Source organism: Salvia miltiorrhiza, chromosome 2 (assembly GCF_028751815.1).
Source record: "Salvia miltiorrhiza cultivar Shanhuang (shh) chromosome 2, IMPLAD_Smil_shh, whole genome shotgun sequence".
NCBI classification, from domain to species: domain Eukaryota; kingdom Viridiplantae; phylum Streptophyta; class Magnoliopsida; order Lamiales; family Lamiaceae; genus Salvia; species Salvia miltiorrhiza.
The window spans coordinates 32115076-32131177 of NC_080388.1; the positions used below are offsets into that span (position 1 = coordinate 32115076).

General features: G+C 38.5%; 1 protein-coding gene across 1 annotated transcript; it reads right to left on the reverse strand.

The window, feature by feature from the left end:
* Positions 1-12354: 12354 nt before the first annotated feature.
* On the reverse strand, positions 12355-14148 carry LOC131013373 (protein CUP-SHAPED COTYLEDON 2-like). The gene is made up of 3 exons (XM_057941440.1): positions 13675-14148; positions 13318-13601; positions 12355-13033 (listed from the first exon to the last, which is right to left on the reverse strand). The coding sequence occupies exons 1-3, from the start codon at positions 13856-13858 to the stop codon at positions 12536-12538; spliced, it is 966 nt and encodes a 321-aa protein (XP_057797423.1). The 5' UTR covers positions 13859-14148; the 3' UTR covers positions 12355-12535.
* Positions 14149-16102: the final 1954 nt, after the last annotated feature.

Sequence of the window (16102 nt, forward strand, 5' to 3'; positions counted from 1 at the left end):
TGCACTTGGGGGGTTAATCACACGGTTAGCTCGTGCCTTGCACCACACTTTTCGTTGGCCCATTCATATGCCTATCTCTACTTTCACTGTTTCTGATTTTCAGGCCATGGGTCTAGTATATTTGGCGAGCTCCGGCTCTTTTCAGTTGACTCAGCCAGGCATTGTAGGCCCGAGCACTGCCCCTTCATCTTCTTGTGCAAGTCCGTCCAGCCACACGACCAACTCCACTACTCCTCCACCCTGGTTCATGCCGCAGCTTCACACCCTGCGCACTGATTTGTGCACCCATTTTGACACTCATCCACCGGAATGGGCGGTAGATTTGAGCACACGATTGGCAGCGGTGGAGCAAGCTCTCGGACTGCGCCCTCCTCCATCTTCTTGATTACCGTTCAGGGAAGTGTTTTTCTTTTTTTGCTTTTCGTTTCTTTTTTCTGTTCTCTTTTAGTTGTCTGCTGTTGTTTACTTTTGGTCTGTCATACTCTCACACAATGAGGACAGTGTGTTGTCCAAGTGTGGGGGGGGGGTGTCTTTGTTCTTTGTTTTGTTTGTTTTTGCCTTGTTGCTCTGTTGGTTTTCGAGTCCTTTGGCAATTTTTATGATGGATGATATGAAGAGTTGAGATTAGGATATTGGATTTGGTATGATAGGTTGTTGCTCTTGTGATGGAATTGTGCATATGTTCGTAGGTATTCTTGTATGAGAAAAACGTGCAAACTTTGATCAAACTACTTGAAGCCTACTAAATTGTGAGGATTGAGCCTTAATGAGCACACATGACTAGCTCCAATTGTTTCTTTGATGAGTGATTGATTCGAACTTCTATGTTGAATTTCTGGTTTGCCGGTATGCCATAGTCAAGACTAAGTTTGAGAACTTAATGCATGAAAATGATTAAGGCATTTAGGAATAACCATTGTTTGGCCTGAACATATTATCCGAACCTTCACTCTTCCCTTAGTGAGCCCATTTGTGCCTAATTTGCTCCTGTTTTGTTTGATTAAAAGCCACATATATTGAGCCTTAGCCTATTTTAGCCTGCTTTTGTCCCTTGAAAACATGTGAATGCACTAGATTATGACGAGATGAGAAGATGAGTACTCCGATAATTTTAGTGTGTTGAGTGATTGTTCATTAATTCTATGGGTTATATATGCTGTTGAAAAAAAAAAGAACAGTAAAAGAACAGAAAACGGAAAAAGAGAAAGAAAGAAAAAGTGCAAAGAAAATAAAGGGCCTATTGTGTATAAATTCATTCATGTTTATGCCCTATATGTATATGTTAGAGTTGATGCATACTTTTTGAGGATTGTGGATATTTTGAGGAGCTACTCTAGTGTTTTATTGATGGAAGGTCTAGTGTGTTTGCATGTTTTCAGTCATATATTGAGCCTCTTTGATCCCTTTTTCTTGTTTTATCCCACCTGTACGTACCCTAGCCCCATTACAACCAAATTGCAAGACCTTTTGATTTGTGCATTGGTTACATATTTTGGTGGAGATAGTGACATAAGGGCAAGTTGTGTTTGAAGGCATAAAGTTGTGAATTGTGTGAATCTATTCTGTCCATATTTGTTTTTTGAGAGAAATTGAGTGAACTTGGTGAGGCAGGATTGAATTTGCACAATTTTGACTTGAATGAAGAACATGGCATGATTTTTTGAGCAAGAGCATGGTTAGTGGTTTGTGGATGATTGTATCTTGATCAAGACTTTGAATATTATCTATCATATTGTTTCCAAAGCTTTGTTTTTGCTGTTTTGAGTCTTGTTTTGTTACTTCCCTGTCGTTTTTTTCTTTTTTGTGCTTGAGGGCGAGCTTTGTTTAAGTGTGGGGGGATTTGATTGGGCGTATTTAAACGCATTTATTTGGGGGGTTTTGATATGATTTTTGTGCTTAATTCGTGTTAAATATCATCTTTAAGATATGATTATGATCTTATATGAATTTTGATGGTATTTGATAGGTTTTGAAGAAAATACTTGGTTTTGAAAAGAATTTTGAAGCATGAAGTAGTGAAGATTGGAAGCTGCCTGTGCTGGACGGTGTGCCCAATCCATTTGACGTGATCTGAACTGCATGGATTGATGGATTGTCGTGAAGTTTAGAACTGAAGCTTTGATTTTATTTGAGGACGTTGACTTTTTGTGGGCCATATTTTGTTATGCTAGTTAGACTTTATTAGTTTGGGCCTTTTATTAGTTATGGCCCATGCGCCAACTTTAGTTATTAGTAGGAGATTAGGTTAGTTTTATTTATTTCCTTAGTTATATATATTAGGAGTTAGCATTTAGCAAAATCATCACCATATCAGACGGCACTTTGGAGAGATTGGACGCAAGTTTTGGAGCAATTCAAGTTCTTTTTATTTTCTTTCATCATTCTTTGCAATTTATTTTATTTATTTCTTGTGTTATTTAATTATGTTTTCTAGCTAAATTCGTTTATTCCGGCAACGATTAGGGAAGCACTAGCAAAATTATTATGTGAGATCTAATTGTTCTTATACTTTATTTTATGCTTGCATCTACGATTCTCCATGTTTAATGATATTAATTATTTTAATCCATTCGATAGTTGCAAATATTTATTGGGTTAGATTTAATTGTATAGCCAATTGAACCGGCCATCCGTAATTGTGGTTTAGGTTTGATTAGTGGTAAATTGACACATCATGGTCAAGGGAAAAGCAGTCTTAATTCAATAATCCTGCGTCACAGTTTATTGGTTTTGAATCGGGTTTCTCTAGATATTAATGCTGTCGGCTCATTAAACCTATAGAGCGTCTCTTACGGTTGTCAGTCGATTAGGGTAGTAATTAGTGAAGCGTCTTCCTGGTTACCGAATAATTAAGGAGAAATAAGATCACGTCAGAAGCATCTTCGGTGGTTATAACTGGTTTGCTTGCATGATTTAAAGTTATTTTTGCATCGATGATCGGAATAATTGAGCTAGGGTGGACTTAATTGATTGCTGGAATTCTTTTATTAATTGTTGGAATTTTTATTCATCTTTTGGTTAATTGGAAAAATTGGTTTATTCAGATTTTATTAATTTAATTTTAAATTTAGTATTTTATCAATTTTAATTCTCAAATTTCGCGGTTACTTTGCAGGCTTTAATTGGAGAAATTCTCGCCAGTCCCTTGGGAGACGATCTTGCTTACTACTGTCTACGCAGTGTGGGCATACCGGCTGACTGCCGGATATTTTTGGTGTAAAACGACGCACCAGGCATTAATTACGGACTTTAAAATTCATTAAATATGATTTGGCGCACGAACTTCAAACCGCCGATGTCTTTTCAATTGCCCTAAGCAACAGTTCATCTTCCATGATCACACTTCATCACCACGTCTCACGTCTGCACCTTGTCTCCACTACTCACATCTCTCACTCCACTTCATCACTTTTTTACTTTCTCTCTCGCATTCCTACTAACCATCTTCCACAGCCATCTACTGTGAGAATTCTCCCTGTTCTAAAATTTTCTTTCTGCAGATTCACAGAATGACTAAATCCGATGGAAAGAAGTCTAGTGCCCAGAAGGTCGACTGCCTAACTAAAAGAGTCAGATACGACCAGTTAGTGGATTATCCATCACTTGAGAAGAAACCGGAGCATCCTAAAGTAGAAGAAATACTGATCCAACATCAGTGGAAAACCTTCGTGACCAAGGAAGCTGATTATCTTCTCATCGATGCAGTCAGACAATTTTATCAGAATTTAAAATTCAATGATTTCGGTGAACTCTTCTCCGAAATCATTGTTTTCACGACCCCAGATTTCTTGGACAAACGAGAAGAAACACTCAATATCACAGACATTGTCAGAAATCTGTTCAACCTTCCGAACAGTGGATCTTCACCCTCGTTTATTTCAGATGACGAAGCAAATGCCACCCTAAAAAAGGCAATGAAAAATCCAGACGAGTCAACTGAGGGACACTTGTTCTATCTCATCTCGAGCCTGAATACACTCTTTTAGGCAAAATCGTCCAGAAGTGCTGGATAGGCGCGATGGGAACGCCGGACAAGGCCTCTCAGCCCCAGAAAAACATTTTGGCCGCTCTCCTGAAGGAAAGACCCTTCAATTGGGAAGATGCGTATCTCAAGCTCCTCTTCAGCGAGCGCAAGAACTGCAAGCCGGCAAATCTACTTCGACAGGGAAACAGGGTTTCCCAAATTATCATTCAAGGGATGAAATCATTCACTACTGTTTATTGGCCGGAGATGATACCATTTTTGGATAACTATCGACTTCTCAAAGTTGCAAAAGGTGGACCCAAACCTTCCCCTAAAACGAAGGTAATAACTCTCTCCTCCCCTGAGTCAACTGAACCAGAAATCCCTGAACCCTCCATCTCTGAGCATCCCATTCCCATAAATGTACCCCGTCGATCTCGTTCATCCCTTCCGAAAACGACATCCAAACATATCCCCAAATCAAAGCCTAAAGCTGCCTCAAGGACGCCTATCTCTCCTAAATCCAAAGGCAAAGCTGTACTGCAAACTACCACTGAACCAACTTCCACTAGTTCATCTGCTAAAAACCAAACAGTCACAACACTGCAGTCCGAAGCTCAATAAGATGCAACAAATCATTTATGACATCTTCTTGGTGATTTTAATACATCTCTAGAAGTCTACCAGAATCTCCATAGACTTCTCGCCTACACATTCCTGAAGACGGCTCCCTGCCCTCAGGTCAATAGTCTTCAAAACACTGAAACTGAAGACTCGTTCGAGATTGAAGAAGCATCCTTGATCAGCCTCTTTCAAATCACAAGAGTCTGGGATGTAATCTATGGCTTCGATAAATTTGCCATGGATTATCTTGAATCCCTAGGCTATTCCACGCGCACAATGATTCTCAACCAGGATGCTGGCACATCCAAAAACTTTGAAGAGCCTACAGTCCCTGATTCTGTAGATAGATTGCCTCTTCCATCGCCTCCTCATCAAGATCCAGAACCTGATGTCACTCTCCGAGAAGCATCTGCATCTGAGACTGCTCCTCAAGCGGACTCTGCAGCTGATATCACTTCTCTAGAGCAGATGATGACTGATCCAATCAGTCAGTTACTGATTGAAACTTCAACTGCTATACCATCCTCTGAGGATATTCAGCCCAGCGACATTGATAAGGCTGCACCTCCTTGCTCCCCGCCAGCAGCAAAGAAGAAATCAGCTGACAACGCTGATCCCTCATCTCCGGAAGGACGTGTTGAGGATATCTCAGAAACTCCTCGACCTTCGTCACCACCCATCTTCACCACTGATGAGCTCACTCCAACAGACGACCTCAACATCAGTCAAAGTCGTATGTTTGCGGCCTCCTCTCCCACTGAAGAAGAAGTTCTCCCTTCTGCTCCAATTACAGCTGATGTTACCTCAGTCACTGATGCTACTTCAACCTCTCAAGAACCAGTACAGGCACCCCCTGCTTCCCCTGAGGAACCGGAGGAAATCATCGATGCTCCCCTTGAGCAACCAGAACAAATCATCAATGCTCCTCCTGAGCAACCAGATGAAATCATCGAAATCCCTCGCCGACCCGGTGTCATTCATTATGACTCGGATGTTGACACTGATGGATTCCTCATTGAGTGGAAAAAGAGAGAACCCGTCAAAACTCAATTCAAAATTCCAGAAAGAACTGAAAATCCGATTGATGCTCTGTTGGATGTTATCTCCGAACAACAATTCGCAATCGAGACACTCAGGCATGAAAGGGAACGACAGGACATCTATGGCGCAAAGTTCCTAAGGTACCTCAGAGCTATTGAAGCTCAGGCCCAAGACGACATGATCAATCATGATGCTCACATCATCGCTCTTCGAAGAAGAATTCATCGAGCCGAAATTGATCATCTCACTCTCCAAAGAGACCTTCTTCAAGATGAATTTCCAAAAATTCAGACGGAACTGAAAGAGCTTCATCAATACGTCTTGACAGTAAAAATACAATCCAAGCAGCAACTTCTTGACATTCAAGATAAACTTGGAAAAATGCGCATCGAGTTCATGACAAGCTTCATGACTTCTATAGACGTTCAACTGATGATCGCGCAAGAACTCCGACCAATCCTTGTTCGTCTAGAAAAAGTTGAAAGTGAACTGAATTCTGTTCGAGAGTCTTCCAACTCTTTGCTCATGTAATGGATGTTGAGCGACATCAAAGATCTTCAGAAGAAGGTTAGCTCTCTCCCTCATGATGATGCCAAAAAGGGGGAAGAGTATTTGGAACCTTCCTTACCCAAAGATCTGGCACAAAGCTTTGCCAGGGCCCAAGCCATCTTCTCTGGCGCTACCAACACCACTGCGCAAGCTCCTTCTGTCTCAAGAGACCTCAGCAGAAAGAGATCAAGAGAAGAAAGCTCATCTTCCAAGAACCCAGAATCGAAGGCAAAGAAAGCTCTCTCCATGGGCGAAGATATTCCACAACCCTTCCCACAGAAGCTTCAACAACAACAAAGAATATTGCAATATATCAGCAAAGGCCTCTTGGCATCCCACTTGGATAGATGTGAACGACAAGATCGATGGATACCGTCTGATATGAATGAATGGTGGGAAAAGCTGAAAGAAAGCTACACCAAATGGGTTGTTTTCGCAAATCTTGACAGGAGCAGAGAATTCCAAATTGAAGCCTGGAAATACTTTCTCGTCAATTGGCCTGAAAGAGTAATGGTTGAGAAGATGCAGGCTGCCCAGAAAGATGCTAGGATTCCGACTTCAAATTCTCTGAAGAAGACAGTTTGTCCTCCAAGAACCAGAAACGGCGTTAACAGAGATTCCATCAGAAGAGAAGTCGAAAGCATCTGCAAAATTTGGAAGGTGCCTACTAATGTCCATTCAGAGGCTCTTAACAATATCAAGAATGCAGTCTTTGGTTTGTATGGTCAGAAACCTTAGCTCTCTTTTCTGTACTCATAAGAAGTCTTTTACTGGTCCTGTAATTCAAACTGTTGTCTCAACAGTTATTTTCTTATAATGAAAAGAACTTCTTTTGATCTCAAGCTGAAGACAATGACTCTTTGTCCAGGCTCTGATTAATGTTTTTCTGTCTTCTCCTCGTTCTGTTTTAGAACTGTTGTGTTATTTCTCTAAGCACAAGTTTTTAGGTTCTATTGTTAAGGGGGAATAGTATTCACCCTGTTTAGAACTTGTACTCTGAGTTCAGTCTTTTTCTTGTCTAGAACTGTTGTGTGGTTTTGGCATCATCAAAAAGGGGGAAATTATTGAGAACTTAATGGAATATCCTAATCCTTGTTTTGATGATACCAAAATTCATAGGCTTTATTTGTAATAGACTAGAACTCTTCGAACTCAAGTAATAGAGTTCTTTTCTAGTTTAGTTGTTGTTCTGAAGGCTGAAGACTGAAGACTGAAGAACGGAGGACTGAAGACTGAAGTTGCCAACTGAAGTATCAGTTGAAGAATCAGTCTTGAACTGATTACTTAATGCGTGCCATGTGGAATCAGCGGATTGATACTAAAGTCAAGTATCAGTTAGACATTCTTCCTCAGACTGAATCTCCAATGTTCAAAGGAAGCCACGTACTCCAAAAGTACAGCCGCATTAAATGCAGAGATCTCAGGATCATCCTTTCTCTGCAGAGGTCATTCCTATTTGGTGATTACTTTATCAGAGACTTCGCATCTCCTGCTCTTCAACATAGTCGTTCTTACCAAATAAGGAACCTCGAAGATTGAAGCCTCAACCCAAATTCAAAATGCTCTCCAACGGAAGAAATCTTGAAGACCTTCTCCGGCAACGGATCTATTCAAGACCTCTCCAATAAATAGCGCTCGATGATCACTTCAATCTTCACCGATTCAACAACTCAAGCTAAAGCTCTGCCAAAATTGCGTCTCAGCCCAAAGCTCAAATTCCCAAAGCTTGAATCGAAGAAGAGAATTCCAAAGCCTAAAATCAGTCACTGCTGATTACATATATTCTCTTAGACCTTAGGCAAACCTATGTTTACCCAGAGCCTAGGTCAAAACTAGCTCCAAAGAACTTGTTCTTTGAAGTTTAGTTGGCAAGATTTCAAACCTCCCTTCGACCGATAGAATCGAGTGTTTGAGTTGAAAAAGAGTTCAGGAAGGTACTCTGACTCCGTGAGATCCTAGTGCCAGTTCGTGCTAGGAGTGAGAAATCCAACAAGGTGTGTTGGTACTGAAGATTGGATCTTCAGTTGATTCGATTGTGTGCACCCGGCAAGCACACGGATTCGGTTTGCTGTGCACCCGTAAGTACAAGCATCGGTTTGCAGTGCACCCGTAAGCACTTGCAGAGTGAAGTTGTTGGTCTGATCAACCGACCGTGGATGTAGGAAGTGTTTTCCGAACCACGTAAAAATCTCTGTGTTATTTACAGCTTTCAGTTTTACTTTCCTACTTGTGTTCTTACTTTGATAAACTGAATACTGATTAATTGCAAAGAGAAACTTAAGACTAACAACGTGCTCAACAAAGGCTATTGCGAAACAAAAATATTTCCGCTGCGTATGTTATCAGTCTGACTGATCTATCCTCTGATAGTCAGGAAGATTTATAACATCTCTGTTTTCATCAAACTCGACTGAAGCCTTTACGTGCATCAGTTAAGTTCTTGTGACTTAACTGATAACTCCTTACTGAAGAGTCTTTTAGTATCAGTCGTCAACCCTGTTTTAGTCAAAACTCTTTTCAATAAACAGGTGTCAGAGTTTGTGTGTAAAGTTTCGCCTTGATCTTTATCTTGAGATCCATCTGATTTCGAAAAATAGCCTATAGGTGTATCCCCCTCATACACCTATTCGAGACCCTCCGGACCTAACAAACCATTTTATTTAGGTTGTGAATGGTTGAAGTTTAGTAAAAATTCGATGTGGGAATCATGTGCCTTGAAAAATCATAAGTTCATGTGCTTCTTTTATATCCTTTACTTTTATCAATCTCAAATTCTTATTCCCACATCGAATTTATAGTAAACTCCAACCCTTTACCATCTAAATAAAATGGTCAACTCTCATTCTCACATCTAATTCATACTAAATCTCAATCATTTACAATCTAAATAAATAGTTTAACATTGTGTACATTTCTAAACTTTAAATCAAACACTTTAAAACATAAAATAAAAATTAAAAATTAAAAAAAAAATAAAAAACGGTTCCATTATTTTGGAACGTGAACCGTCGATTTGGAACTGGAACCGTCGCGTTCACGGCGAACTGAAAACCGTGAGGGGGCTTTCACGGTTCGGTTTCCGATTCGAACCGGGAACCGTGGCCACTCTACCCTCACACATTATTGTCAACACTTAGAGAAATTAAAACAAACCATGATCACAATTGCTCAAGAAGAAGAAGAAATTCATCTCTTTTGGCCAACTAATGTTATTAATTTGTGTCAAAAGTATCCAACAGAAAACAAAATAAAAACATACTAAGTAATTTGGTACTTTTGACACTAATGGTATAATTTATGTCAAAAGTATCAAATTACATAGAACAAATGAGAATATGAGTTCCAAAAGTACCAACAGAAAAAAAAATCATGTAATTTATTACTTTTGGCACAAATGACAATATTAGTGCCAAAGTACCAAATTACTTGGTCTTTTTTAATAACAATCCCCAACATGAGTGTATGAGTGCATATTCTCAAATTAAATAACAATCCAACTGAAAATAATGGATTAGAATTCATCTTTTTTTTTTATTTATTTATTTACAAAAACCTAATGATGCCCAAATAATGACAAAAACTTAAATGTAAATGGCTTTAATTTGTAAGCATTTATTGGTAGAATATAAATAGTTGGAGAGTGAGTGTATTTTCAAATATCAAAATTGAAATAGTAAAAATAAAAATGATTTATTAAATAAAAAATTTAAAATTTATCCACTAATTTTTTAGTTGTGAATTCGAGTTTTTAAACTTGATTGTGAATTATAGCTTTAAAATTCGAATTCACAACCAAGACTATTACTCCTTTCGTCCCGCGAAACTTGATCATTTTTTTTTCAGTACAGGTTTTAAGTATTTAGTGTGTTAAGTGTGGTAGGTGAAAAAATGAATAAAGGAAAAAACTTTTGCCATATAAGAAAAGTGATCAAGTTTCACGGGACAAACCCAAAAATGAATATCAAGCTTCGCGGGACGGAGGGAGTAATTTCGAATTGTGAATTCTAACTTTGAAACTTGAATTGACAACTAAAACAACTAGTTGTTGTGAATTCGAATTTTAAAATTTGAATTCTCAACCAACATTAGTGGTTCAATTGTGAATTCAAGAGCATTAACAATAGAGAAACAAAAACTTTATCGAACCACCTGTCACTACCACCACCTCTTCTCGCGGACGACGGTGCCGCATCGGCATCTTCAAATCGAGGGAGAAATTGATAGATTTTGCCGGTGGTGGGAAGCTACAACAGTTGCGACGGTAGAGGAAAATTTTGTAGCGGATTAGACAGAATATGCATTGATTAGATACAATTATTTAGTGTTTTTGAGGATACGGAGATAGAAGAATCACGATTTTTTTATGATAAAGAGAATCACGATAAGGAAGAACAATATGGAGAAGTCACGGTTGGAGATTAGGAGAATTTAAGTGTTTCTAATTTAATGATAGGGACATAATTATTTTCTTGAAATTGGTTAATTTTTTTTAATTTTTTTTAGGATATTTGCCGTAAAATACACGAACTTTCTGCAAATTCTGATTTTTTTCCATTTTTTATTAAAATCGAGTTTTTATTAAAAGAAAAAAGGAAAAAACCAAGAAACCCTTGAGAGCACAGAGAAGCTCACTAAGGACCGAGCCTCGTTAAAACCCCTTTAAAGAAAACCCAAAGGGAAAAACCTTAAAGGGGAAAAAGAGTACCCGTCTAAAGACAAACAAACGCGAAACCAGAGAACCAAAAAAGTCAAAAAGGAGGGAGAGACTTCGGAAACTCCGGCCTAACCATCGTCCCCAAGCCTCCCCGGACACCTTCCTGACCCTGAAGAGCATAGCCAACAGCGAACAAACAAAGAATAAAACCAGACGCCAGCAAGAGACCCGCTTCCAAGGGCGAACCCAGCAAGAAAGCACATCACCGATCCGCGAAAGCGAGAGCCGACCATATCCCATCAACAAGGGACATGACGTATCCAAAGGGATCCGACCTCCCTGACCCCAGCCTCTAGCGCACCAGAAAACTGAAAAAAGGGTCAGAGAGACACCCCTGCCCATCCACCACAGCACACCATAACCACCGCACCCAGCAGAACACGAAAAGAAAACTCTAACGAGCAAGTCTAACATGGCTATGAGTAGACATATCACGAGAAATACTCCACCTTTAAAATTTTTTTTCCATGACCTTTAAAATTTGAAAAAAAAAAAAAAATACTCCACCTTTCAATTTTTTTTCTAATTTTTCCCAAGGGTATAAAATACCCCCAAATAAAAGCTGATTTTAGGAATTTTGAGTTAGATTTTTTGATACCTAAGCGTGATGGATAATAAATGTGACATAATAAAACCAATGCATCGGCTTAGGTATCAACAAATCTAAGTCAAAAATTCTAAAATCAGCTTTTATTTGAGGGTATTTCATACTCATGGGAAAAATCAGAAAAAATCGAAAGATGATGTATTTTTTTTCAAATATTAAAGGTTATGAGAAAATTAGAATTTGCTGAAAATTCGTGTATTTTACTGCATATATCTTTTTTTTAAAATCTTATTAGACAATTTTAATTTTTATTATATAAAAATGAATAATTTTGTTTTTGACTCTATATTTTAATGAAGAAAAACCAAATTAGAAGCTCTAACTAGCTTTAACGCAATGACATGGATTTTTTTTTTCCAAATATTTGCAATATTTCATAATTAAAATGACGTCGTTTTGATTAGAATTGTGTCACATCAACATCATTTTAGATTCAACTTTGCTTGAAATTTGAATTATGGAAAATTTACAATAATACTTAAGTTCGTATTTTTTTTAACAATTCTCAAAAAAATTAAAAAAATAATATAAACAAAAGTGTTAGTCAAAAATTCGAATTGTGGGAGAATTACTGCAATATTTAAGTTTGTGTATTTTTTTTTTATAAATTGTAAAGTTCGTGTAAAAAATGTTCAAATAATTAGGAGCGAATAATTTTTTTTTCTTTTTTTTAATGGGTCATGGAGTATTAAATAATACTATAAAAATTAATACTAGTACTTTAATATATATACATAATATTACTAGAAAGACAAAAATTTTGGGAGTAAAGCTGTACAACTCTGCATCTGCCGCTGCAAACAACTCACCATCCCCAAGTCAAAAAAAAAAAAAATTCTAACAAGCTTTAAATAAAATAGAGAAGATAGGAAACAAATTGCATAATCGAACCAAATTCAACTTACATGCAGCAATGATATACTAATATATTGCATGCATGAATATTAAATAAAAGGCAAACCCTAGAGAAAGTTGAGAGTTTAGATTAAGCATAATTAACGGTAATTAAACTAAACGTAATAACGAAGTGAACTAACTAACTCCACATGCAGTCCAGCTCAGTGCCGCAAACCTTGTGCTCCTCCACCGGCGGCCACTGGGCAAAACTCCCGTCGACGAACATATGATGATCTCCATCCACGTGCGGCGGAGGCGGAGCTGCGGCGGGATAGACCAAAGGCAGATGGAGGTTTTCCTGCAGCGACTTCAGTGTGGGAAACGCAGCGAAGCTAGCGTTGTGCTTCGCGAATCGCGAACTCGACGACGATGGAGGCGACGCCGGATAATGCATCACCGCGTACGACGGCGGGAGCTCCGAGAGCGAGCTACGGCTGAAACTTGGCGGTGCGGCCATGGAGAAACAGGACACGTGCTCCTTGGAGCTGGAGTCGTAGGAACAGTAGTCGGCAGGCGGCGGCAGTGAAGCCGAACACGGCGAGCTGACCTCCGCCACGCCGTCAGAAGGCCTCTTCTTGCCGCCGACTGAGCTGCCGGCGCCGGTCTTTTCAAAAACTCGCGAGATCACCCACTCGTCCTGAGGCATACATCAATCAAAATCAAAATAGTAAACGGTTACGTAAAATATCACGAAATTGCAAGACATGTCCGATCAAATGTAACATCAGTATTCAGTATTGAGTGCAAGCAAAGACAAAACTGAATGACAGCAATTAATGCAAAAGTAATAATTACATCTACGCAAGCAAAAGAGAAATATCAAAACAAAATCGTTCTGGAACTGCGCACGCTGCAGCTCAGCTCAGAATTTGAGAGAGAAAGGTGTTAAACTAATCAGAATGATTTGGAATTGATTTGTACCTCGGAATTTCGAGAGAAATACTGATAAGCGAGCTTGCCTTCGAGGCGAAACTCGTGCATAACCCAGTTAGTTTTCTGCCCCTTGGGGGCCCTCCCGCGGTAAAAAACTAGGGTTTTCTTCATCCCTACCAGCGCGCATGTTTTGGAGCTGTAAATCTCGCGATCCTTGCCGGTCGCCTTCCAGTAACCCGCCTCCGTCGCCCGGTTCGTCCGTAAACCGGTCGGGTATTTCCGGTCGCGCAGGCTGAAAAAGTACCACTCCTTCTCCCCCATCTTCGCTTTCCCTACAAAATCAAAACCAAAAAAATGGTAAAAACATGGTAGAGTTGGAGCGAATTGACGAGGCGATCGTTCAACCTGGGAGGTGCCAGGGTTCGGACTTGTTGAGATCGGCCTCGGCGATGGCGCGGGTGGTGAAATTGGAGTCCAGAACCTTCTTGAGGAGGTAGAAGGTGATGAGTTCCTCGTCCGTGGGATGGAAGCGGAAGCCCGGCGGCAGATGCGTCTCGTCTCTGTCGTAGCAACACCGGTAATTAGCCATTGATGCAGAAGGTTAGAGGAATTTGGAAGTGGAAATTGCGAGAATCACGAGTTCATCTCAAAGTAAATAGAATATGGAAATTATCGAGGAAGAAATCTGCAGTGACTTTTTGGGGGTGTCGTGTTGTGTTGTGTTGTGAGTGCTGCAAAAATCTCTGCTGCTGCGTCGATTGTCAATTATGGCATCCATATGCTAGAGAGAGAGAGAGAGAGAAAGAGTAGGGAAGTGGGTGTCGGAGTCGTACAGGCTTACTAGGGATGGGATGGGATGGGATGGGATGCGATGGGATGGATGGATGGAAGGGAAAATTCATATTCTTCTATTTTTTATGTCAAAAACACACCAAACAACTTTTATTTTTCTTTTGCCTTTTATATTTTGTATCATGTTTTTGTGAACAACTATCATATGTATGATATGTCACAGCCTTTTAAATTGAACATCTTTCCATGATTAATTGATTATAAAATCACACTCACTTCATTTTAAGGTATGCTTTGGAGTGAGATAAATTTACGATTATATGTGTTTTTTTTGAGATTTTAATTATTCGATATTAAATTGGTCTATTATTATTTGAAATTAATTTTATCATAAGAGTAAGTGTACTAAAATGAAAATAGAGATTAGTCATTCAACACATGATGCAAAGATTGTTTATGTACGATCGATGTAGTCATATGATATATGACACAGAGAAATATAAATACACATTTAAGTTGTTACAGACCAGTATTATGTTGCAAGTTAACTGCCGATGTTTTCAGGCTTTGTACGAAGTGAATGATTTGTGAGCGCTTCACCTTGTTGCGTCATTGTGCATTATAACGATAAGTAGAGTTTAGCTATTTGTTGAGCGCTAACATCCTTGAATCAGTTTTATATATCATATATATGATTGGTTTAATTACTCTCTTCGTCCCTAAAATATCATTTTAGAGAAAGACAACACGAGTTTTAATAGATTTAGTTGTATATTTGTTTAGTGGATAAGCGATCCCACAAATTAGAAAAAAAAAATGATGATAGAAAAACTAATGATAGTGAGTGGACTAGTTAAAATGAAAATAGGTGGGTCTTTTAGTAACGTGTGTAAATATGTGGAATTGTAAGGGTAATAGCTAGTGGAATTGTTTCCAAAAATAGTTAGGAATATGTTTTCGGGATGAATGAAAGAAGAAATAAAGGAAGAAGTTTTCAGGGACGGAAGGAGTATATTACAATGTGCTTAGTCCTGAATGTTCAACACACAAATAGTTGCTTTAGGACTTTTAATACTTTTTTGGAAAAAAAAGGATCGGTTCGCTTTGAATACCGATAGAAAATCGATCGATTTTCATTGATTCGGTTTTGGTTAATATGTTGCAAAGGTTAGTTCCGTTCCAATTATTGAGAAGGTGGTTGGCTCGGTTCGATTTTGAACAAATGCTCAACCCTATCACCATTTCTCACACCATTCTTATTTCTCTCTAGTGTCTAAGCTTCTAAATCTACTGCAACTTAAATTTCTCAAGTTCTTGTTGTAGTGCTACTTAAATTTATTCCATTCTTATTCTATTACCCTACCTTTTTTTTTCATAAATAGCTTCTTTCGATTCTCATCGTAATGACAAGGACAAGAACACCCCGTTGATCTCACTGTCACCATTGGAAATAGATCACGAGGCCCTCGTAGGAATCGTGGTGTTGTTATATGCAATGGGTGGAGATGACTTGATATTTAACCAAACATAGTGTATGCTTTAAAAAACTTAATTGTTGACAAACTACTGAAAATATTGCTCTTATTATCCTAAAAATGTTACAACAATCTAGGATAACTGAAAAAAAATATTGTCAATTTGCTTTGATAATGCTAGTGCTAATACTGCTACTATACCTTCTTTAATTGTTGCTTGTAATCCTACTTTATAGGGTAATATTTTCATACTCATTGCATTTGTCATATTTTTAACTTATGTGTCCAAGATGGTTTAAAGGAATTGGATAAATCCATTGTTCTAATTAGGAGAGTTGTTGAGTTATTGCATGATAAACAAAATTTGCACAGATCATGGTTAAAATTTTGCAAAGTAAAATCAGACGTAGTAAATGCTTCAACATATATGTATGCTCTAGGTGGAGCTCCACATATGATATGTTAAATTCTACTTAAAAATTTAAGGATTTGTTAGTTGAATTTGTTACAATTAAAGTTAATAGATGATTTTATTAACTTGTTAATGGGAAAAATGTTACTCTCTC